Source organism: Muscardinus avellanarius, assembly GCF_963383645.1.
Source record: "Muscardinus avellanarius genome assembly, chromosome: 10".
NCBI lineage: Eukaryota > Metazoa > Chordata > Mammalia > Rodentia > Gliridae > Muscardinus > Muscardinus avellanarius.
Window position 1 is genome coordinate 69801129 of NC_137796.1, and position 25082 is coordinate 69826210.

The window sequence follows — 25082 nt, forward strand, 5'->3', positions numbered from 1 at the left end:
CCGGGGAGGGACTCGGCCTGGCTCTGGCCCCCGGCGCACCGGGGAGGAGCCTCGGGGCTGCAGCTGGCCGCGGCGCCGGCCCGGGCGGGCGGGCGGAGGTCCTGGGGAGGCGGCCGCGCCCGAGCCCCCGCCGCCGCCGCCGTCCTCGCTGGGGCCTCCCTTGCTCCGCCGCCCGGGGAGGCGGCGCCCTCTCCTCCGAGGCTGCGGCGGCCTCGCGGGGCGCGGCCGAGGGGAGGAGAAAGCCGAAGGCGAGCGGGCGGCCGGGCCCCGCCGTGCCTCGCGGGGCCGCGGCTCCGCCAATCTGCGGGCGCTGACGCGGGGGGCGGCTCCGCGGCTCTCGGATATCTGCCGGCCGGGCGCGGGGCGCGGGAGCTCGGCAGTGCGGGCGCAGCGCTCCCGGGCCGCCGTGCACCTGCGCGGGCCTCGCCGGCCGCCCCGTGCGCCCCCTCGCGCCCCTTCCCCAGGCGGCGGCTCCCGACTGAGCCGAGCCCCGCGCGCAGGAGCCGCGCGTCCTGGCCCGCCCGGCGCCCGGCGGCGCACGCAGCCCTGGCGGAGGACCGCGCGGGGCGTCGGACGCGTCGCGGCCCGGCCGGGAGGGGCAGCTCGGTCCCGGCCCTGCGCGCCCGATGAGCGCGGCCAGGACCCGGGAGACCCGCGCCGGCCGCTGCGAGCGAGGCGCCTCGCCCGACTGCGCCCCCTGCCACCCGCGCCCCCGGCTCGGAGGAGAAGGGCCGCTGGCCACTCCCGAGAGGCCGAGTGGGAGCTGCCCCGAGATGGCCCGCAGAGCCGGCGCTCCGGCGGCGGATGCCTTCCACGTTGCCTGCGCCCGGGGACAGCCCTGGAGCTGGTAGCTGCTCAGGCTCCGGATGGACCTTGACCCACGGGGCGGCGCCGCGTTCGCGCAGAGCCACGGCTGAGGGACGCGGGCGGAGCGCGCTCCCGGGGTGCGCCCCGAGTCCCGGCCCCTGCTCGCCCGCGAGGCCATGAAGATGATTCTGCTGCGCCGGTTCCGCGTGCTCATCCTGATGGTGTTCCTCTTGGCCTGCGCGCTGCACATCGTGCTGGACCTGCTGCCCAAGCTGGAGCGGCGCGGCGCGCGGCCCTCCGGGGAGCCCGGCTGCAGCTGCGCGCAGTCCGCGGCCGGGGCGGCGGCGCCCGGCTGGGCCCCGGGGCGGGTTCGCCCGGGAGAACCCTCGGCCGCGAACGACGCGGGCTGGCCCAACAAGCACACGCTGCGCATCCTGCAGGACTTTAGCTCGGACCCTGCCTCCAACCTCACATCCCACTCTTTGGAGAAACTGCCGCCCGCCGCCGAGCAGGCGGAGCACGCCTCGCGGGGGCAGGAGCCAGGCGCCCCGCGACCTCGCGACCCCGCACACCGGCCGCTGCTGCGAGACCCCGGGCTGCGGCGCGCTCCACCGCCCCCTGGTCCCAGCGGGGAGGGCTCGCTCTTGGCCAGGCTGTTTGAGCACCCGCTCTACCAGGGGGCTATTCCGCCGCTGACCGAAGACGACGTCCTGTTTAATGTGAACAGCGATATCAGGTTCAACCCCAAAGCAGCGGAGAACCCGGACTGGTGAGCAAACCGGGGCTGGGGGTGACGGGGTGGGGCTGGCAGGACCGACCCCCGAGGGAGCTAGCCGCTCACCCTTTCCGGAATAAAGACGTTTGCCATGAAATGCTGGCTGGCTCTTTGGGCATTGTGTACAGAGTCTGGGAGACCCCATGGAAGAGGCCGGTAGGGCGGCTTGTGGGCGGGGCAGCTGCGGCTTTTGCTGAGGCTGCCTTTGTCTCCACTCCAGAGTGACTTCCTCCCCAAAGAGGGCGGCTGGTGATTTGGGAGATTCCCTGGCCCTGGTGTGGCAGGCAGCCTAGTGCTGCCTGTCCAGGGAAAGAGCGCTGGGCAGCACCAAATGAATGAACGAATGCCCGCCTTGGAACACAATCTAGCCAGTGGATGTGAGCCTCCTTTTTCCTGGGGAAATGCCTGGCTGCAGCTCTCTGGTGATGCTGTTCTGGGTGGGCGCCTTGAAAAGGCCTGAATGTACCCAATGAGTCCTTTAAAATCGGTCGCCGGGGACGAGATTTGCAGAGGACGGTGCCCGCGGGCAACAGCACCGGAGGTCAATCCAGAGGCACTCCCAGCCAGGGTGTGGACGAGCTGGGTCCCCACAGTCAGGAAGCTGCCCCCTGGGGGCATCATTTGGACAGCCTGCCTTGAACCTTTCCCCCAAGGCCTTTTTTTTCCCCCCTTCACCACCCAGATCCAATGAAGCAGATGCTACCGCCCAGAGCAGTGAAATATTAACCACCAGCAAGGCCAGAACAAATAGCTACCTGCAAGGGTTACCCAAGCAACAGCGGAGAGGTCAGGCTTCCAAAACAGCTCAGGAAAATCCTCTCTCGCCTGAAATCCGACCGCGGCCCTTGTGCTTTGTGCTTTCATAGCGCGGGCTGTTTGGTGGGCTCTGAGCTTTGCTGGCCAGGTTCAAGGAAATGCTCTGAAACTCGAGTCAGAAGAGTGACTCCAAGTCTCTGGCTCTCCATAAAGAGAGGGTAGCCCAGAGCCAGTGGTTTGAAGGGAGCCTCTGTCCATCCTCCCTGTCAACTGTAGGGCAGAACTGGGCCCCAAAGGCCTTGTCTATCCATGAGTTAGAGCTAAGAAATTCCCTTTCCCTCCAGCCAGGCAGTCTGTACCTGGAGGATTTGTACCCCTTCCAACATGGGTCCCAAACCAGAACACCCAGGAAAGGGGCAGATCCTCCTTTTGAGCTGGGGATACTGTGAGCTGCTGCCCCTGTGCTCTCACCCTACACCCAAAGCTGCTTTCTTAAAATCAAAGTTAGAGCTGGGTGTGGTGGCACGCCCCTGTAATCCCAGGACTCTAAGGGCTGAGACAGGAGGATTCCAAGTTCAAAGTCAGCCTCAACGATTTAGCAAGATCCTTAGGAGCTTAGTGAGACCTGTTTCAAAATAAGAACAGAGGTAAAAGGTGGAGCTCGGAGGAGGCAGGTCCTTGGGTTCAGTATTTAGTACATATGTATAAAAGAGTGAAAGTTAGTACTTTGCATACGTCTGCCCTTGATTCTTGGGACAAAAGAAGACGCCTGGATGGCTTCTGGATGACTGGGTATACCTTTAACTTTCAGAGGGTCTCGTCAGAGAAGTCTTTCCTCTACTCCCAAGAAGGGCCAGCAGCCCTCTGTATCCCCGGCTGACCTCACTCTGGGGCAGCTTTGGCGACCCCAGGACAGACGCGGCGGGCATAGCGCTGACGCCCTGGGTTTAGTCGTGCTGTAGTTATAGCTGTCTGTGGTGTCTCCAAGGGTAAATAAGAATTACAGGCCGTCAGGTGTGTTATTAGTTGGTAGAACCGCAGCCTGGGAGAAAAAAAATGCAGGCATCGCAGGTCCTCCTGGGGGTGGGGGTGGGGTGGGGGTGAGGAAGGCAGCTTTCAGGAAACCATGTTGCACCCAAAGTCACAACCTCACTTGAACCTCTAGTGCATCAGGGTCCCACCGCTCTCCTTTTTCTGCTGACTCTGGACCGTCTTTGTATCTGCAGGCCACGCGAAGGTGCTGAAGGTGGAGGATTGCTGCCCACGGGGGAGGCCGCAGTAGATTCCTATCCCAACTGGCTCAAATTCCACATCGCCATCAACCGGTACGAGCTGTACTCCCGACACAACCCGGCCATCGAAGCCCTGCTGCAGGACCTCAGCTCTCAGAAGATCACCAGTGTGGGTAGGCGCCCTGTGCTAGCTGGGAGGGTTTCGGGGTGTGTAGAGATGGCTCCCTCCTGGAGATTGGGGAGCCCGGGTGTTCCTGGAGCCTTACTTCCTAAAGGGGGACTCGTGGGAAGCGGCTTTCAAGGCTGAGTTCAAGGCCTGAGAAAGGAAAGGGCTGCCGTGGTGGGTCTCGGCGGTGGAATTGCTTCCATTCTGCATGAAGGTGAACAATTGCAAGAAGCACCCTCACAGCCCTCAGAGAGGGTGACCTCCCCTCCGTGGGTGAGAGGACAGAGGAGCTCCTGCCAGCTGCAGCCTCTCATGCACTCGAGCTGTACCATGCGCTGCTCAGCTGAGAGCCAGGGTCAGCCTCTGATGCTTCTGCGCAAACTCTCCCCACAGAGCTCAGCCGGATGCTCCTGGGATTTTACCTCGCGGGGCAGTGGCCAGGGGACCCGCTCCCTCCAGGAAGGGGCCTGGGTATCTGAGCTAGAGCAGTTTGAAGGCAACATCTCCAAACACTTCACAGCTTGCAGAATCCAACCAAAAAAAAAAAAAAAAAAAAAAAGGCCTCCAGTTTCTGATTTCCAGAAAATGTGCGAAGCAATATAGATAGAGAGTGGAGGTTTGGTGCCATTGTTCTCTCTGGCTGTGGGCGATTGTTGGTGACAGTCTCATTAGTCACCAGTGGTACGAGAGGCAGCGGGGGATGGGCCAAGGACCGGGACTTTGCAGGGACCGGCCCTCTGCACATGGCGGGGGTGTAGGGCAGGCCTCCGCACGTGTTTGGGGCCGCGATTCCAGGCCTGTCTTCATGTGTCTGGAAAGCAGTTTTGCTGAAAGGGCTCCCTCCGGGTATGGGCGTCCGTCCAGTTGCTGACACAGGGCAGTTCAGTGTTACCTACTGGCCTGCAGGTGCCTCTTTAGAGGCTCTATGTCATTCTGCTAACTTTTTTCTGGGCTCCTTCCTGACCTCGGAAGTCGGGACTCGTGGCCTACCCCAGCTCTTGATCTGTCACCTAGTGTACAACTGGCCGAAAGAGTCGGTGGGCTTCCTTCCTCCCAAGTGCTACCCAGGGAGAGTTTGAACATTCCCAGCCCCAGCTTCTCCTTGCCCAAGTCCAGGGGTTTCAGCTGAGCTGGGAACTGTCTTTCTGAAAAAAAAAAAAAAAAAAGGAAAAAAAAATGCCTATCTCACAGTCAGCCACTGTGGGACTGTCACTTTCACTCTGAAGAGTAGGAGCAGCTGTTAAAAGAAATATCCGGTATGAGCTGGGCATGGCGGCACATGCCTGTAATCCCAGTATTTGGGAGGCTGAGACAGGCAGCTTGCAGGTGGGTGGGAGGCCAGCCTCAGCAAGTTAGCAGATCCTCAGCAACTTAGCAAGACCGTGTTTCAAAATAAAAAATGAAAAGGGCTAGAGGGTGTAGCTCAGAGGTAGATTGCCCCTGGTTCAACCCCCCAGTACCCCCCCACCCACCCCCACACACACAAAAGGAAGAAGTATCCAGCGTGTTGACCAACTCAACCTTATCATCCATTCACCAGGTATACTGGGAGCTTCTTTTCTGGCTCAGGTCGTTTTTTTTTGGGAGTTGGAAGTTGGGATAAAGCCCCTCCAGGAGTATTGCCACCTCTATGGACCAGACAGCCCAGGAAGTAGGCAGAGCCACATTTGCACCCTGACAGTGAGGAGGGGTGGGCTCCAGATGTGCAAGGCCAGCCTGGGTGGAGGGCCACTTGCTCTCACTCACTTGGCTGGGCCTGGGAGGCAGCCTGGTGCCCCTCTGTACTGAAGGCTTCCTGAGCAGACCTCTTGGGGCCATCCCCTAGACCACAGTGGCTAAGCCAGTTCTAATCCAGTCTTCCCGGCACTGGGGGCCATCAAGGGCAGGCCGGGCTCATCAGTGTACAGATGCCGTAGAGCTGGAAGGTGGATGGACGGGCAGCCCCATCGTCACTGAGGCAGGATGTGGGACACTACTGGCCAGAGGGTTTGTGCCATCTGGTTCCACCAATCACTAGCCAGGGTGGTTTTAGGCAAACAGGTGAGCCCCCACCCCCAGCGTCCCTGGCCCTCCTCTGGAATATAAATGGTCAAAATCTAGACCCCATACCTGCTGTGTGTGAGTTTGAAACAAACAGGCCTCTTGAGAACAAACCCGACTTGATAGGAAGTTCCTGGGTGAGGGTGCAGAAGCTGAGTGCCAGGTGGTCATAGTAACGACTGCTCCAGAGCAGAGACTCACCTGTCCTCTGAGGGACGACGGATAGGTGTATTCTGTCACCGGATCTACCCCATCTAGCTGGGCCTTGCCTTCCTCATCCGAATCCCCAAATGCCACTGCCCAGAGGTTGCAGAGAAGCATCCTGCCCACCTGCCCTGGGCGACACCTGCTCCCGTGCTGAAAGGCCGCAGCTTGGAAACGTGAGTGAGGAATGCCAAGTGGGCACTGACCAGCAGGATGGGTCTTCATGTGCAAAACAGCGTTTCAGGGCAGGCTGAGCCCAGGAGCCCAGGGGCCCAGGGCCAGCAGGCACCTAGTCTCACCCAGGCCTCGCCCGACCTGCTGTCTCAGGCCTGGAGCTTCAACAAAGCAGGCCACAGTAGTCACCCCAGGGAGCCAAGCCAAGTCCTGCTCTGTAGGGAGTGGCCAAGAGAGGGCCACATGCCCCCTCCCAGAGGTGGCTGACTGTGAGTACCCCCACCCATCCCTGCAGAACTGACCCAGCCTCCATTGCCCCGTGGGAGCCACAGGTGTGGATGGACACTCATCTGTTTGAGATCACTGCCCCAGACAGGACCCTGGTCATGGCAGAACCCCAGAGAACACGGAACTGGAGCTCTGCTCGGAGCTTCTGCTGCCCAGGACCTGATGTTATTGTGACCCAGGGCAGCAAAGCCTTAGAGACCAGGCCTGCCTTCCAACCTGCATTCAGTAACACGAGAGACCCAGACGTCCAGGAGGAGCGGCTCACCCATGGCAAAACCTCCTTCAGTGCTTCCGACCCTGGTTGATTACTTTAACCTTTCTTTATTTTAATTTTTATTTATTTATTTTTGGTACTGGGGATTGAATCCAAGGACTTTCTACGTCCCAGCTACACCCTCAGCCCCTTATTTTTTATTTTAAAACAGGGTTTCACTGAGTTGCTGAGATTGGCTTCTAACCTGCAATCCTCCCAGCTCAGCCTTCCAGGTCCTGGGATGACAAGCAAGATTACTTTAATCTTTAGGTGTTTTTTTTTTTTAATCTCACTATTAAATGCAAACCAGAAATACTGTGGTAACAGAGAGAGAAGCCCAGGAGGTTCCGAGCCCTCCCTCAAAATAGTTCCATTAAATCTCCCCGCTCAGAACCGCCCGATCCAATCCACGCGGCTCCGTGTAGCCCACAGCACAGCTGGCCGTGGCCAACAGAGTTATTTATAGCCAGGCTTCTGGCTGCCAGGGAGCGGCTGCTGCCGCCTTTAAAGAGCCTCGGCCTTATTACCCACCTCTGCCCAGCTTGAGGTCACACGCACAGCGCCTTCGGCTTGGGCTGCGATAATTAAATCGCTGTCACGCACAATTATGGATGCAAAGAATAAATGACACAATTAACTACTCAGTACTTGGAATTACTTTAAAAAAAAAAAAAAGTCGTCTGGCAGGTGAGGATGCGGGCATCCTCTGACCTAAGATACCACTTTCACAATGGATTCATCCAGGTCAGGACAAAGCCCGCGGTTGGGAGACGTGGCCTTACAAAGGCACACGACTCCACGGGACAGAAGTCCTCAGCGCTAATTGATCTGCCAAAGCGGAAGAATGAATCTAGCTGGAATCTGGGATAATTGGCTGGCAAGCTTCAAAGAACAAAGGGCCTTTGGCTGGGGCAGCCCTGTGAGGAGCCGCCGGGGGGTTCGGGAGGGCACAGCTGCCTTGTCTAAGTAGACAGAGGTGGGGACACTTCGGAAGGCAGTGTTGATCCCGGAAAGGCTACAGCCCCCTCCTTCCCGCCCAGGTAGAAATTGGTGCTTCAGGTCACAGTCCCAGGGCCAGGCTCCGCTGGCAGAAAGAGGTGGGGATGCCCAAGGAGTGGGACACCCAAGGCCCAAGTGCTCAAGGGGCCTCAGGGAAAGGACAGGGCCCCCTGCAAGGTTGGCAGCGGGGTGTAGGGAGGAGCCACTAAAAGCTCCACCCCTCCCCAGAGCCCTTCCAGCTGGCATAGCAAGAGGTCAGTGCCCTGGCATAGAACCGTGAGTTCGAAAAGAATTTCCCAGGCTGGGGCATTGTGGTGACTGATGCCTGAAATCCCAGCACTTGGGAGGCGGAGACAGAGGATCAAGGCCAGCAAAGACCTGCAGCAGCTTGGCGACACCGTTTAATGAAGGAAGAAAAAGAATTCCCAAGACAAAGAGGGATGCTCCAGGCAGATTTATTTAGGAGAGCAAGAAGTACACATTAGAGTGAGAATGCGGGCCATCTCCCAAGTGAAAGATGCATCTGGGGTCCATGGCTCCTCTTCTGTAGGAGACTTTCGTGCAGGGTAGGGAAGAGGAGGTGAGTGAAGATGACTTCCGACCAATCATCATAGATGATTCAGGGTGTGTTGCTGATCCCCCAGGTCCTGATGGTGCGTTTAAGGACATGTTAGATCTTGTTTTTTTTTTTTTTTTAATTGAAACACAGCTGGGCTTACGATCAGGGTTGACACATAACAGGTGGGGCTCATAGGGTCTGTGGTCAGAACACTCATTTTTGGGGCTCCCTGAAACCTCTTCTTGGCTGCCTCCCAGGCTTAAGCAAAGCACGGAGGTCAGGAGCAAAAGCCAGTACTGGTTGTTATATTTTGTTGGTTTTTTTTTTTTATGCTGGGGATGGAACTTCAAGGCCAGCCTCAGCCACTTAATAAGTGATACGCTGTTTCAAAACAGAAAAACAAAAAGGGCTGGACATAACTCAGAGGCAGAATGCCCCTGGCTTCAATCCCTAGTAACAAAATAATAACAACTCCAGGCTGGATGGAGGCAGGGCCAGGCAGCCCCCAGGTGTGTGTACCCACCAGTGTTAGACAGCGCTATTGGGGTTGAAGCCTCAGGGGCCTTACAGCGGTTTGTGAGCATGAAGACCCAGGCTAGAGCAGCCATCAGTTCATGCTCGGCTTCCTTAGGCCCTTCACATCGGATGTTGGAGCAGGTACCCACATTTTTAGCCTCCGCAAAGCCAGTTGAGGCAGACACACCCCATGCCCTCTTCCATGGGGGTGGGTATCAAGGGCTCTGCGTGAGTCCCTAGAGTCTGAGTCATGGCAGTGACCTTTCGGGCCTGAGGGTCTGTGGGGCAAGACAGGAAAGAGAAGGATGTCATGTCCTCCAAATATGAGCCCTTCCAATGCAGGCACCTGTCCCCATCAGTCTAACAGCATAAGTCTTCACTGTGCCCCTTAAAACACAGCAGTGGGGTGAAAATCAGTTGAACCACCTTCTTGACTATGACCCCAAGGACAGTTGCTGTCCCTCCTCCCAGATGCAGTGGCCAAGACCAGGCAGCCATGTTGGAGGCCTTACTGGCCACTAGGCAGTGGCTCACATGGGGACATGTTCATGGGGCCCACAGAACTTCTAAAAATGGAATTCATTTAAGCCGGGCTCAGGGATCCCTGAGCCTGTAATCCCAGTATTTGAGAGCTAAGACGGGAAGATCACAGGTTTGAGGCCAGCCTCAGTAACTCAGCAAGACCCTGTTTCAGAATAAAAAATAAAGAGCTGAGGATTTATCTCAGAGGTGGAATGCCCCTGGGTTCAATCCCAAGTACCACAATAAAAATAGGACTCATTTTTATAAAAGGTCACGGCCAGCTGGGCATGGTGGTGCAGATTTATAATCCCAGTACTTGGGAGGCTGAGACGGGAGGATCGTGGTTCGTGGACAGCCTCAGCTACTTAGTGAGGCCTTCTGTAACTTAGTGAGACCCTGTTTCAAAATAAAGAATAAGCTGGGCGTGGTGCCACATGCTTATAATCCCAGCATTTGGGAGGCTGAGACAGTAGGATCGTGATTCGTGGACAGCCTCAGCTACTTAGGCCCTTTACAACTCAGTGAGACCCTGTTTCAGAATAAAGAATTGGGTTGGAATAAAGAATAGGGTTGGGGGTGTAGCTCAGAGGTAGAATGCCCTTGGGTTCCAACCCCAGACCTGCAAAAATATAAAAATAAAGAAAAAACAAAAAACATAGGGCTGAGAGTGTAGCTTGTAGGTAGCCTAGATTCCATCACAAAAAAAGGTCATGGTCCTCAAACAGGAAGACAAACAGTGCTGGCCCTTGTTCCACAGAAAATGTATGACTGAGTGCTGGCTACAACCAGCACCCCACCCTGTCCCCTGTGGGCACTCGGGTGTGGCCAGTGGGATGGACCCATGAGGCGCTGGCTGCAGAGTCTGGCCTGCAGTTTCTGCTTCTTGACTTCCTCTCTCCACAGGGGTTGCTGAGGCCGTAACCATACACCTTTCTCCCCCAAGGCTGTGAATCTGTCCCTCAGAGCTGCCTCCTCCCTCCTCCAGGGAATTCCTAGGGGCTGCCAGAGCTCCCTGGCACAGGGGTCAAAGTGCATCAGTAATTCTGTATTGAGAATCACCATCCTTGTATACAGATTTCACCTTCCTAAGAGGTCTCCTAGGGTTTTGCACTCATTCTTGCCATGCTAGACCCTAGGGAAAGACAATGAGCAAAACCCGGTCGCTGTGGCAGGCACAGGATCCAGTGCTGATGGGCTCCGTGCGTCCAAACGGAGTGCGCTCTGCCAGCGTCTGTTAACATGTGAGCTAACCATGCTCTCCAAAATATGCCATCCAGGCATGGTGGCACATGTCTGTAATCCCAGTACTTGGGAGGCTGAGACAGGAGGATCGCAAGTTCAGGGACACCCTTAGTAATTTAGCAAGGCTTTGGGCAATGTAGCGAGACCCTCTTTCAAAAAAAAAAAAAAAAAAAAAAAAAAGGATCCAGGCATGGTGGTGCATCCTTGTAATTCCATTACCTGGGAGGCTGAGATAGGTGGATATAGATTTGAGACCAACCTCAGCAATTTAGCAGGACTTGCAGAAACTTATCAAGACCCTGTTTCAAAAATAAAAACTAAAATAGGGTTGAGGTATAGTTCAGAGGTAGAATGCCCCTGAGTTCAATCCCCAGTACCAGAAAGAGAGAGAGAGAGAGAGAGAGGAGAGAGAGAGAGAGAGAGAGAGAGAAGAAGAAGAAGAAGAAGAAGAAGAAGAAGAAGAAGAAGAAGAAGAAGAAGAAGAGAGAAGAAGAGAGAAGAGAGAAGAGAGAGAGACGAGAGACCAAATAAAAATAAAAAGGACTGGGGGGTGGTATAGCTCAGAGATCGAACTCCTCTGGGGTTCAATCTCTAGTAACACATGCACATGCAGAGGAAATATAATAATACTAATTAACTAATACTCCTTAGGGAAGCCAGTGAAGATGCAGAGGAGCTGCTGTCTTGGGTCTAGAGGTGCGGGATTACCCAGTGTGGGGCTCAGAGCAGAGGGCGCAGGGCTCGGGCATCTTCTCAGGAACACGAGCTACAGGATAGGTGTCACCAAAAGAGCCTAGCCTATAGACTAGCGGAACCCAGTTGTGTCCTGGTTGCGTGACGGTGGCCTACCTCTGGGTGGTGGCCGCAGGCGGAGGTGGTGAGAGGTGGCAGGTGCATATTTGGTGGATTTGGCACCTGGAGCTCTTTCTGAGTACTTTAGGGAAAGTGTTACAGGTTTTGTGCTGGGACAGCCCCGTCTCCACCTGCCCTCTTGGGCTTGGTAGAATCACTACTTAGTTGGGGCCCTCCTGAGGCTAAAAGTGGGCAAGTTCTTGGCTGGCCTCTGTCCACTGGGAAACAAGCCCAACTGGGAAAGGTGTGTCCACCTGCTCTGTACCTAGGACCAGAGCCTGGGTTTCTCACAGACCCATCTCTATCTACAAGAAAAACAAAACCCAAGCTTGTACCTCCTTCTGGTGGCCTGGTTTGTGTCCCTGTCCCACCGCCTGCTGGCTGTCCCCTCCAACCTGACCATTTCTCTGGTGCACGGTAGGGACAGTCTTAGTGTGCAGGCTGGTGGGGAGTCTCCATCTCTTACCACCCTGGATGGACAGCTTAGCCTGTGCTATGACTCAAGATGGTTGTATATCGGGTTTTGCAGGGTCCAAGTTCAGAGCGGAATTCCCCATCTCCACCATAGACAACCTGGTAGACACTGCGGTGCACCCAGACAGGGGAGAGCTGGGGTATCCCGGAGCCGTGGCCAATGAGAGGCTTAATTCCTAGTCACTTATTTGCCCTGTGGAGGAGGAGGTGGTGATACACAGGGCTGGGGAAACCGCAAGGCAGATGGGACTTGCTTCCCGAGGAAGGATGATTAAACTGGCTAGATTTGCATAATATTTGCTATTTTAAAAACCAGGATTACAAGCCCCAGAAAGGGTTGATGTGCTGTCCTCGATTGGCCCAGGAAGGGATAATTAAATCCAGCGACCCCGGTTATTAACTGGAAATGGGAACAGCAAATGGGGCTTAATCGGGCCACTAATTTTCTAATCATTGCTTCTTTTTTTCGTCTTACGGAAAATGTAGTAAATGTTCATTGTAGGGATCTAGAAAGCGCAGATAAGGAAAAACAGAAAATTAAAATCATCTGCAGTTCAACTCCCAAGAGACAAGCAAGGGCTTGGGTGCCCGTCGCCTGTGAGAACCCCTGCCGGGAGTCCATGTTTTTCAGAAGGAAGTGGTTCAGCCGGGTGTGGTGGAGCACACCTGTGATCCCAGTACGTGGGAAGCTGAAGATTGCAGGTTCGAGGCCAGTCTCAGCAACTTAGACCCTACTTCAAAAAGGGCTGGGAGTGTAGCTCAGTGCTAGAACGCCCCTGGGCTCAGTCCCCAGTAATGCAAAATTTTAAAAAGGAAATGAGGACTTCACAGTGGGAAAGTGCTACGTGGGCACTTGCTCGTAATGAACGGTGGGTAGCCATGGGCAGTATGAAGTTTCCCCAGTCTCTGACTGACAGTGCGCCGGCTCTGTCCAATGCAGCCTGGCAGGACACCTGGCTCTCGGTCACATCTGGGACGTTATGGTGTGGTCAGGGCCCAGCGTGGACACAGGAAGCCTCGGCACACACTTCAGGAGCCCTCATACGCGTGGCCCCAGTCAGTGTTCACTGTGTGATACCCCCCCCCCATTCCCAGCCGTTGCTGTGACCACCCCGGGGCTAGAACCCACCTAATCGCTTCTTTCCTTCTGTTCCATCAGCAGAAAGGAAAATCCTACGTCAGGGAAATGAGTCCTTTGGGGAATTTTTCAGCCTTCTGGGGGTGAGGCACTAGAAATGTGCCTTCTAGAAGCTTCTGGGAATTTCTCTACCCCACGGTGTCCTGATGACAGAGATGCCTCCAGCCTATGGGTGTGAAGGGTCTTTTTAGAGTAATTGTGTCCAGGCTCTCTCCAAATACCAGGAGCTTGCCCTGAAGGGGCCATGCCCTGCCCTAGGCTGCAGTGGGTGTGTAACTGTGTGTGCATGTGTGTAGGTCTGTGTAGACATGTGCATGTATATAAGTGTGCAAGTAAGTACATTGCATAGATGCCTGTATGTGCACAGGTGTGTGCATGTGTGTAGGATGCATAGTTGTATACACGTATATGGGGTGTGTGTAGGTGTATACATGTGTGTATGTGTACACATGTGCATGCACATAGGTGTGTGCATCAAGCTGTATGGGTATGTTGTGCATTGTAATTTATGTGTAGTTATGTATTTGTGTATAGGTCTGTGTGTAGGTGTGTGCGTGAGTGTAGGTGTGTTATGAGTATGTATGCAGGTGTGTGCACATCTGTATAGGAGTGTGCACTGTTTAGGTGTGTATAGGTTTGCGTGTATGTGTGTAGGAGTGCATGTAAAGATGTGTGTAGGTTTGCATTGCATGTGTATATGGGTATAGGTACAGGTGTGCATGTGTGTATGTGTGTAGTGTGGGTGCCTATATGTAGATATGTGTGTATAAGGTTGTGTGAAGGTTTGCCTGTGTGTGTGGGGTGTGCATTGTGTACTGGTGTGTGCACATGGCAGGTGTGTGTGTGTGTGCATACACACCTGTGCCAGCAGGACAGTGTGCCTGGCCGCCCCTCCTGGAGGCCAGGCCACTTGTGGCTCCAACCTGCAGGAGTCTGGGCAGCTCCCACCACTGGATCTGGGTGAGTCTTCCCCAGCCAGGGAGCCCCCCCACCTTGCAGGTGGAATGGGGACCACTCAGCTGCACCCAGAGGACCCTGGCTAACCGGTGGACAGAGCCGGGAACTGGCCCACTCACCTGAACGAGGAAGGCCTGAGGCAGCCAGTGACCTTGTCTCTCTCTCCCTGCAGCCATGAAGTCAGGGGGCACGCAGCTCAAGCTCATCATGACGTTCCAGAATTACGGGCAGGCGCTGTTCAAGCCAATGAAGTAAGTGCCCAGTGCGCTGGGCGGGGTGCGAGGGCGGGGAGCGAGCTGGCTCCAGGCCCGGGGGAGGGGGAGACTGCCTCTCCCACAGAAAAGTCTCTGGATGATGGTGATGGGGGCGGAGTGGCAGCCAGGGCAACCTGCACCCTCACTCCGTCTCTCCGGAGGCTCCCACACTAGGCGGACACCCCTGAAGACCTGCTGGCGGGCAGCTTTCCCCATGAGCGCGAGTGTGCTCTGTGAATAAGACCCAGGCTGTGTGCACCAAAGAAGCCCCCTAAGAGGTGCATGTGTGTGTGTGCTGTCCCCAGGCTCAGGGGCCACGGGCGTCCTGCGGGGCTCTGCAGGACGCTGGTTCATCCGTCTCACACTTGGCCTGATGTTCTGTTCTCTCTGCCATCGACCCAACAACAGAGAGGCTGAGTGCCAAGGAAACTTTACCATAAAACGATATGGTGGCCTGAGTTGACTGGGTGCCCCATTGTAGATAAAATAGAAGCCATGTCACCAAAGCCAATGTCAGGGCTCCAGGTGGTACCCGGAGCGCTCCAGTAAATGCAGGATGGCGTCTATGCTTTGTAATGTCCACTCTGGTCATCATGGGGTTTGGATACCCCAAGGGGTTCAGGTTGCTCTGCATCTTTGGTTAGTTGCAAACAAGGCCATTTTCTGCCCTAGTAGGAGAGATTCTACTGTAGAATCTGTTTAAAGCAGTTCACAACAGGTAGGTCACAGGAGTAAGACAGTGGGGCCGGTCAGGGACTGTGGCAAGCTGCAGGATGTGGGTCCCACCAGAAGGGGCCGGCTCTCGCTTCACTCGCAGATCTCACTGGAACTAATTTCTGATTTTCAAGATAAGGTACCTATAGGTAGTGCATCAGTTGTGTAGCTTTTAAGATAAGCCGGGCCTGGTGGCGCACCCTTGTAATCCCAGTACTTGGGAGGCTGAGACAGGAGGATCTGGGCTCACAGCCAGCCTCAGCTATTTGTTATTTACTTTGCTATTTAGGCCTTCCACAACTTAGTGAGACCCTGTTTCAAAATAAAGAACAGAGCCGGGCATGTTGGCGCACGCTTGTAATCCCAGCATTTGGGAGGCTGAGACCAGAGGATCGTGGTTCGCGGACAGCCTCAGTTACTTATTGAGGCCCTTTGCAACTCAGTTAGACCCTGTTTCAAAATAAAGAATCAAAAATAGGGCTGGGGGTATAGCTCAGAAGTAGAATGCCCCTGGGTTCATTCCCAATACTGCCAAAAAAAAAAAAAAAAAAATTACAATGTTCAGCTGGCCTGCTTGGGAGGCGGAGATAGGAGGATCACACAGGTTCGAAGCCAGCCGCGCTGGCTTAAGAGACCCTGTTTCCAAATAAAAAGTATGAAATAGGTCTGGGAGTGTAGCCCAGAGGTAGAAGGGTTTCTAGGAACCCCAGTACCACCAAAATAAACAAACAAACAAACAAACAATAAGAATTAGGGCTGAGGGTATAGCTCGGAGGTAGAATGCCCCTGGGCTTCATCCCCAATACCACATAATAATAATAATAATAATAATAATAATAATAATAATAATAATATAAAAAATAAAGAACAAAATCAAATCGGTCTGGAGATGTAGCTCCGAGGTAATGTGTTCAATCTCCAGTACCTCAACAACAGCAACAAAAAAGATAAAATAACATTGTTTTTCCTATGTAGTCTTCACATTAAAAAAAAAAAAAAGTTGGCAACTAATTCTGAAGCATTAAGATGTTGTGAGGTTTCTGCGAGTCCCATTTCTCCAGAAAGGTAACCTTGATGGACTCCCAGAAGCGAAGGTGTCCCGCCCTGGGCTTCCTGGAGGATCTGCTTCGGCCTGCCTCAGTCGCAGGGCTGCGGGCGCCCCGGCTGAGCACCACCCACTCCCCAGCACACAGGGCAAGGCAGGCGCACGTGTACCGGGGCCCTAGGGTCCACGGCTTCCTTCCCTGATTCTGCGTGTGGAAGTGGAGCTCAGGACTTCCAGAGCAGGGAGCGTGGGCTGGCCTGAGAGGGAGCGCACCACTGAACTCTGATCCTTAATAACTCGGCAGTGTGGACAGCTAGCTGGCCTGCTCTGCCCCAAGCCCTGTGAGCAAGGCAGGAGATACGCGTGTGGTCTGGGGCCTGGTGGGACCTCCTGGGGCCTCCTGAGTGGAGTATGGTCCAGTTCTGCGGGGACACTGCCTTCTGGGGCTTCTTCTAGCCTCTACCTCTCATTTAGGAGGACGAGCCCTGAGAGAGCATCTCTCCAAGACAGTTATTTTATTTTATTTTTGGTGGTACTGGGGATGGAACCCTTCTACCTCCGGGCTACACTCCCAGACCTATTTTTATATTTTTTATTTGGAAACAGTGTCTCTTAAGCCAGCGAGGCTGGCTTCGAACCTGCGCGATCCTCCTGTCTCCGCCTCCCAAGCGCAGGGATTACAAGCGTGCGCCACCACGCCTGGCCAAGACTGTTATTTTAAGTTCCCCATCCCCATGCTGCTGCTGTGTGGAGCTGCTGAGGGAGCCCGGTGACAAACAGACCTAGAGCCCAGCACCGTGGCACATACCTGTGATCCCAGCTCTTGGGAGGCTGACACAGGAGGACTGCAGGTTGAAAACCAGCCTCAGAGGTAGGATGCCCCTGGGTTCCATCCCTAGTACCACAAAAAGAAATTATTAAAAAAAAAAAAAAAAAGGACTTTCTCCCGTGGGCTCTTCTTTGCTTCTCAAGTTCTCAGGAGAGCATTAGGAATTAATTAGCTGGGCACAGGATTTTTCCTCTAGGTAGTAAATGGAAAGGGGCCGTGCTGGGGGACCCCACCATGTGATCGGGGTGGTATGAGAAGGATCATCTGAAGGATCAATGGTTACACAACACACCTCAGTCCCGAGCTCCTAGATAGTCTTGCTTTAGGGTTAGGTTGAAGTGAGCATTTAATAAACTTAAAAAAAAAAAAAAAGCTTTCTGTGCTATACCACACAGTCCATACAATAAACCCACTTGAAGTGTGCAGGTCAGTAGCCTTTGGTATACGACAGAGTTGTTCACTTTGCCATGATCAGAAACCCCTTAAAATTCTGCCCCCAGCACCTGATGGCCACTAGTCTCCTTTCTGCCTCTCTCTGGATTGACTTTTTCTGGATCCTCATAGCCAGGGGACGGTACACGTGTGGCGCTTTGTGACCGGCTCATCGCATGTGACATAGTGTTTTCATGGTTCAGCCATGCTGTAGTGTGTATCAGCACAGCGTCCCTTTTTCTCGCTGAGTAATATTTCACTTTGCACGGATAGACCACGTTTTCTTAACCATTCATCCACTGACGGGCATTTGGATTGTTGTCACTTTCTGTCTATAGTGAATAATGTTGCTCTGCACGTTCACGTTCAAGCTTTGCATGGACATAACCTTTCAGGTTTCTTGGATATGTAGCTAGGAGCAGCCGTGGAGTCACGTGATAACTGTGTTTAACCACTCGAGTCTGATTTCTACTGTGGCTGTGCCATTTTAACAGCAAGACCCGAGGCTCTGCTTTGCTACATCTTTGCTGGCATGTGTCACTGTCTGCTTGATTTTAGCCACCCTGGCGTGTGTGAAGTGGTATCTCGTGGCAGTTTTAACTTGCACCACATGGAGATGTCTACTTGGAACTGGTGCCCTTTTTCAGTTGGGTTATTTCTTGTTTTTGTTTTTGTTTTTTTGGTGGTACTGGGAGTGGAACCCAGGGGCTTTCTACCTCCAGGCTATACTCCCAGACCTATTTTTATACTTTATTTGGAAACAGGGTATCACTGAGTTGCTGAGAGCCTCACGAAGTAGCTGAGGCTGGCTTCAAACCTGTGTGATCCTTCTGTCTCAGCCTCCCAAGCGCTGGGATTATAAGCGTGCGCCATCACGCCCGGCTCTATTTTTCGTTTTGTTATCAAGTGGTGAGTTACTTTATATACTCTGCAGACAACTCTGAACACATGCATGTATCTGGAAGCACTGCTCAGGTCCTTAGGTGTCAAATTTATTTGTTTTTGTTGCGGCCTGTTCTCTGGGAGCAGCATTTGAGTTTTACGCACAAGACGTAGATGTCAGGAGGATCATGGCGCAGGCCTGGGCAGAGGCTGCAGGACAGCTGGCCTTGGAAACACTAGTTCACCCACAGCTCAACAGCCTGTTCCTGCTGTCCAGCCTCCAGTCAATACTTCCCTCACTGGGGCTCGGTTTACCTATCTGTCCACAAGGCCCCATTAAAAGAGGTGTCAAGTCCCCTGCCAGGTCTCACCCTATGGAAGTGACTTAGGAGACTGGGAATGCACAGAGGATCTGAGCGGATCTGCAGGGTGGGGAATCGGGGAGGCACACTGACAGTATCTTTGCAACAAATCTCTACCTGCTTCGTAGATGGGAACTTCCAAGAGCCTGTGTGATTGAGCATGCCTGTCATTCCAGGACTAGGGAGGCTAGACAGGAGGATCACAGCATTCGAGGACAGCCTCAGCAACTTAGCGAGACCCCGTTTCAAAATTTAAGAATAAAAACACCTTGAGTTCAATCCCTAGTACAAAGAAGGAGGAGGAGGAGGAGGAGGAGGAGGAGGAGGAGGAGGAGGAGGAAAGAGAAGAGAGGAGAGGAGAGGAGAGGAGAAGAGAAGAGAAGAGAAGAGAAGAGAAGAGAAGAGAAGAGAATAGAAGAAGAAAAGAACCTTCCAGGCGTGCCTGCAGCTGCCTATGAAACAACATGACCACCTCCCGGCAGAAATATTCAGCCTGACCCCATGCCGGGTACCGGGAATGCAGACACGACGCAGACACAGGCTTACAGGGAAGCCACAGGGCTCTGACCCCTGGACGTGGGTCCACACCAGCTGCTCCCCACACATTCTTGCTGAGCAGTGGGGGGCAGAGCAAAGCCTGTGCAGCCCGCCCATGCGCCCGCAGCTGCTGCTCCTGGACCTGTGTGGAGGGAACCAGAGCCTGGATGAGGGCTGGCTGGCGGGCCCACTGCACCGCGGAGGAGCGGGGTCTCCAGGGCAGGCTGGGAAGGAAGGATAGCCCGGTGGCTCTGTGGAAAGCAGGCCCCAGCTGAGCCCCAGGAGTCAGTGTGGAGGTCAAGTGAAGGGCAGTTCCCTCTAGACCACGGAAACAGCCAGGCAGAAGCCCAGAACTTTGAGTAACGCCTTCCAGACCAGAGCTGGGGCTTGGGCTGCGTCGTCTATTCTGCAGATGGCTATCTACCCTGAAATCAGCTGTAAGGAGATGGGCATGAGCCTCAGCTCCTGCACCTCTAGATACACTTCAGGCACTCTCTGACCGCCCATGGCTGTGGCCCCACACCGAAGCGCCGGTGCAGAACAAGCCCACTGTCACAGAGCGGTTTGTGTGTGGACTGTGAGCGCAGCAGCCAGAGAGGAGGCAGAGGCCAGACCCTGAGGGCACTTGGGGCCCTACCCCTTGGTCTTTTCCCCAGGGGGAGTGGCCAGCAGGGCCAGGGAGGCCTCCTGCTGCAGTGTAGGACTGCAAAGTGGGCAGGGAAGGGGAGGGATATCAGAGGCACCTGGGAAAGCGCTTCACTGGCATCGTGTCTCAGGACATGGGGCATCGAGAAGGGGACGCTCGCACCCTGGGTGGCTGACAGCTCTCAGAGCCCACTTGGGACGTCTAGGCAGATGCATATGGTCCTAGAGCATAGAGGAACTCTGCTGGGTCAAGCCTTGGATCCGCCGGTCACTGCTTTGCAACCCTTTCGAGCTTGCTGCCTTCTCTGGGCCTGGTTTACTTTACAAGGCTGGCATGTGAGGCAGGTCTGGGGGTCTCCCTGGAACCTGCTCAGAGCTGACACACCATCCATGCTCATGAAGTTCGGGGTTGGAGTGGATGCTTCAGCGAGAAAAGCATCCCGCTACTGAGAGTCACATTCGCTGAGTCCTGCCTGGGATCCAGCCCTGTTTGCAAAAGAGGGAAGAGAAGAACACGCCAGCCAGGCTCAGGGGAGTTGGCAGGTCGCTTCGAGGCTGGTGCTTGGAGTGCTGTGGTCCAAGCCCTGGCACGGAGCCCCTGCGAGCTAAGGGCTGAGGTCACGGGGAATGAGTCCAGGCCGCTCAGGCTCCTGAGTCCAGGCGGATGAGGCACTCAGAGGCAGCTCAAGGCCTCCAAGAGGAGGCTGCCACATGCAGCCTCAGGATGGAGCCAGCTTGGGCAGAGGGAGGGCTGCCATCTCAGATTCTGTGGCTGGCTGCAGGGCATGCGGTGTGGTTGGTGCATTTTTATTCCTCCGTGATCCCCGCGCAGACCACAGAGCAAGCATGGGCCAGAGAATCTGTTCTCGGTTCCTAAATCTATGGCAGCTAAGCCCCCGCACCTCTGTATACGCCCTGGCCCAGCCGCCTGCTGCACCCTTGGTCCAGCACGGTCAGGCTGGCCGCAGAGGAGCAGGGCGGTGGCTTCTCCTCACCAGACTCTCTGCCCCTTCTCTTTGACATTGCAGCATGGCTGTGGAGGGGCCGTCCCTGTGAAGCTGCCACACTAGGCTGTGGTCCTGGGTCTGCCTCTGCTGGCAAAGCAAGGCGCATCCTCCCCACACACACTCCAGGATGCTGTGGGCTCTGCCTCTGGCTGGGGACAGAGCCAGGTGGCTGTGGGTGTTGTGTGGCTATACGCAGTTGTGTAGCTCTATGATGTTGTACAACTACAGGGTATTGTGTGGCTCTAGGATGTTGAGTGGCTGTGGGCAATGTGACTATAAGCAGTCGTGTGGCCCTGTGCAGTTGCATAGCTGTGTGCAGTTGCGTGGTTTGTGCAGTTGTGTGGCCGTGGGCTGTTGTGTGGCTGTGGGCTGTTGTGTGGCCATGGGTTGTTGTGTGGTTGTGGGCTATTGTGTAGCCATGGGCTGTTGTGTGGCCGTGGGCTGTTGTGTGGTTGAAGGCTGTTGTGTTGCAGTGGAATATTGTGTGGTTGTGGGCTGTTGTGTGGTTGTGGGCTTTTGCGTGGCCATGGGCTGTTGCGTGACCCTGTGCAGTTGTGTGGTCGTGGGCTGTTGCGTGGCTGTGGGCTGTTGTATGGCCCTGTGCAGTTGTGTGGCTGTGTGCAGTTGTGTGGCCATGGGCTGTTGTGTGGTCGTGTGCAGTTGTGTGGCCATGGGCTGTTGCGTGACCCTGTGCAGTTGTGTGGTTGTGGGCTATTGTGTGGTTGTGGGCAGTTGTGTGGTCATGGGCTGTTGCGTGGCCATGGGCTGTTGTTTGGCCCTGTGCAACTGTGTGGCTGTGTACAGTTGTGTGGCCATGGGCTGTTGTGTGGTCCTGTGCAGTTGCGTGGCCATGGGCTGTTGCGTGGCTGTGTGCAGTTGTGTGGCCCTGTGCAGTTGTGTGGTCGTGGGCTGTTGTGTGGTTGTGGGCTGTTGCGTGGCTGTGTGCAGTTGCGTGGCTGCATGCAGTTGCGTGGCTGCGTGCAGTTGTGTGGCCATGGGCTGTTGTGTGGTCCTGTGCAGTTGTATGGTCATGGGCTGTTGTGTGGCCATGGGCTGTAGTATGGCCCTGTGCAGTTGCGTGGCTGTGTGCAGTTGTGTGGCCGTGGGCTGTTGCATGGCTGTGTGCAGTTGTGTGGCCGTGGGCTGTTGCGTGGCTGTGTGCAGTTGCGTGCACGTGGGCTGTTGCGTGGCTGTGTGCAGTTGTGTGGTCGTGGGCTGTTGCATGGCCGTGGGCTGTTGTGTGGCTGTGTGCAGTTGTGTGGTTGTGGGCTGTTGCGTGGCTGTGTGCAGTTGTGTGGCCCTGTGCAGTTGTGTGTTTGTGGGCTGTTGTGTGGCAGTGGGCTGTTGCGTGGCCGTGGGCTGTTGTGTGGCTGCGTGCAGTTGCGTGGTCATGGGCTGTTGTGTGGCCGCATGCAGTTGCGTGGCCGTGGGCTGTTGCGTGGCTATGCACTGTTGTGTGGTGTAGGCAATGGCAGAGCTCCCCGGTACGCACCATGTCATCTGACCTTGGCAGCCATAATGTGAAGACGTGGTTCTTTCTGTTAGGAAGTAGAGGCTCAGAGCTGAGGGTGCTCCGTGAGCAGGCGGCAGGCCCAGGCCTGTGTCCAGCGCCCTGGCTCAGCCCTCTGGGCAGCACCACCCTGAGGAGAGGCTGGCTTGGGAGCCAGATCCTCCACACTGGACCAGGAGTCTTTTCTGCAGAGCCTTGACCCCTCTGCTCCTGCCAGGTGGGGCGCCTTGGCGGTGCCGCCTCCTGGTAAACCCTGCTGTTAGGCTGGGCCTGGTCCCCAGGGCAGATTCCCGCCCACTGCGTCCACCTCCCTGGATTTCCGATCCTTGCTGGACTGGGGCTTGGCTGAGCTCTGGGCTCTGACTCAGTCATGGCCCCAAGGGTCGCTGGGAGTCCTCTCCTCTTTCCTTTTGCAAATAGAAACATGTATGTGTGTGTATCTGTCTCCAGAGAAGCCCTCTGAGAACAGCTGTCCAGAGGCTCAGGAATTCCTCGCAGCCAAGACGCATAAACACAGGCAGCTGCAGAGAAACCTGCGGGCTACTGCCGTATTTCATTTCATTTCATTTCTCTTATTTTCTCTCCTCTTTTCCTTTTCTTTCCTTCCTTGCTTCCTCTTTCTTTTCTTTCCTTTCTTTTTTTCTGGTACTAGGAATTGAACCCAGGGGCATTCTACCTCCGAGCAACACTCCCCTAGCTCATTTTAAAAAATATTTTGAAACAGAGTCTAGCTAAGTTGCTGAGAGTCTCATTAAGCTGCTGAAGCTGGCCTCCAACATGATCCTCCTGTTTCAGCCTCCCAGATACTAGGATTAAGGAATGCACCACCATGCCCGGCTCTACCACAGTATAACCAAGCCCTCCTCCTGGGCACCTCAGGGCCTGGTCTCCAGGCAGTAGATGGTGCACAGTGCACGGGCATGAGAGTCAGGGGAGCCAGGCCTGCTCTGAACAGCCGCTTCCTCCCGACTGACCCCTCACAGCCTGGGCTGTAGCAAGGTGTTTCCCCAGCAAGCCAGAGACCCAGGGGCTGGCTGTCCTCTGTGGACTTGGCAGATGCAGCTCAAACTTGGGGGGCCTGGTACCATGGGCCTTCTACCCACCGACTGTGCAGGTAGCGGTTGTGGCCAGGACCACAGCCTTGTGCCTGTGATGACTCCTGTATAACTCGGGGCTGCTGTCCAGTTGGGGTATCATTTGGGTCAGAGGCTCAGACAGGCCCCTCTCGGGGTCATCGTCCCTGTGTCCAGTCTCTTCTCTAAGGCTGGGATTACAGCGGCCCACATGCTGGTTCTCTGAAACCTCGAGCCCCTCCGTGGTATCCCTTTCTCCGTGAAAGCTCGTCTGTCTACTGAGTAGTGAGTAGTGAGGGGTACGGTGTGTTGGGCCAGAAGCACCGATGCTTCCAGGCATGTGCTACTTTGGAGCCATGGGCGGGCACATCTGAACTGACGCCCGTTCGCTCATCCTGGGTCATGTTTGTCCCTGGGGCGGTTGTGGCCATAGGCGGCTTTGGGAGGGACCTACTTTCCTGATGCCAACCCCTCTTGGCTGAGCTGCTACCCCCTGTTCCCTCGCGGCCCCACAGTAGGGTGGGTTCTTGGAAGGATGCACTTGTCAAGTATTAATAAGGGAGAGTTTTAGCAGGCATGGTGATGCCTGCCTCTACTTGGGAGGCTGAGACAGGAAGATTGCAGGTTGAAGGCCAGTCTCAGCAACTTAGACCTTGTTTCAAATTAAAAAGGGCTGGGGTGGGGCTCAGAGGTAGAATGCCCCTGGGTGCAAGCCCCAGTACCAAAAGCAAAAAAACAAAGAAGGAGCAAAACAAAGAGGAGAAGCCTGTGCAGCAGAGGCCCAGGGTCTCTGCACTGTGACACGCAGTGCAGCCTCCCCGAGTCCCGGCCCCTCTGACACTCCTCAGTGGCTGCTCTGCTCCTAGAAACAAGCTAGAGACAAGGGACTCCAGACGCCAAGCCTGGTCCCCAGGGAAAGATGGTGAGGCTAAGCAGAGGGGCCAGTGGATGCTAGGCACACTGTATACTCCAGCCCCAACCCTTACTGAGCAGAGCCTCACTAAGTTGCTGAGAGCCTCACTAAGTAGCCGAGGCTGGCTTCAACCCTGTGTGATCCTCCTGTCTCAGCCTCCCAAGTGTGGGGATTACAAGTGTGCGCCACCACGCCCGGCTAAGGTTTTTTGTTTTGTTTTGTTTTGTTTTGTTCCACGCGTGGCCCAGCCCAGAGCTTATTGGGTCGCTCCTCCATGCCAACACCCATTGATTAATTTGATTGGGAAACTGGGTGGCAGGTGACGGATTAGAGACCTGCAGGCCATTCTGGCAAGTCACAGGGCGTGACTTGCTCAGAACCTCCAAGGTCATTAGTAATTTGGCAGGGTGTACAGTGATGGTCCCCGCCACAGTGGTGGGCACACAGCTCCTGTCTCTGGGCAGTGTGGGTGGACATGGTGCCGGCAGCCTGACTGCCCGAGTAAAAAATAAAATATACTCAGCAATTTATAAGGCCCTGTTTCAAAAGGGCTGGAGATGTAGCTCAGAGGAAGAATGCCCCTGGGTTCAGTCCCCAGGACCAAAACAATAGCAACAACAACAACAACAATAAAAATAATAGATGCCCAAGACAGCAGCAGCCAGCCAGGACCTTTGCAAGGTCCCTGAGGGAAGTCTTTCCCTTGGGAATGTTGTGAGTCTGAGAATGCCCCCCCCCCCGCCGCATCCAAGGCATCTGGAGGCATCTGCACCCTGGCTGTGTCGGCCATTCGGGGGGTCTCCATGTAAGGTTTGGGACCCACAGAAAAAGCATCTCTGGCTTAAAGGACTGTCGGGTGTTCAGCTTCCGTGTGCACAGCCTGGGTGACCCACAGATACCTCTGAGGTGGATCCCACCCAGGCAG

The 25082-nt window shown here is 55.1% G+C and overlaps 1 protein-coding gene across 1 annotated transcript in view; it reads left to right on the forward strand.

Moving 5' to 3' along the window:
• Nucleotides 1-983: 983 nt before the first annotated feature.
• FAM20C (FAM20C golgi associated secretory pathway kinase) overlaps nucleotides 984-25082 on the forward strand; it is a gene marked incomplete at both ends in the record, with an annotated part of 55452 nt that continues 31353 nt past the window's right edge. The window contains 3 exons of the mRNA XM_080704120.1: nucleotides 984-1576; nucleotides 3565-3743; nucleotides 14127-14205. Coding sequence (XP_080560246.1) covers nucleotides 984-1576; nucleotides 3565-3743; nucleotides 14127-14205 — 851 coding nt within the window. The remainder of the gene's footprint in view (nucleotides 1577-3564; nucleotides 3744-14126; nucleotides 14206-25082) is intronic.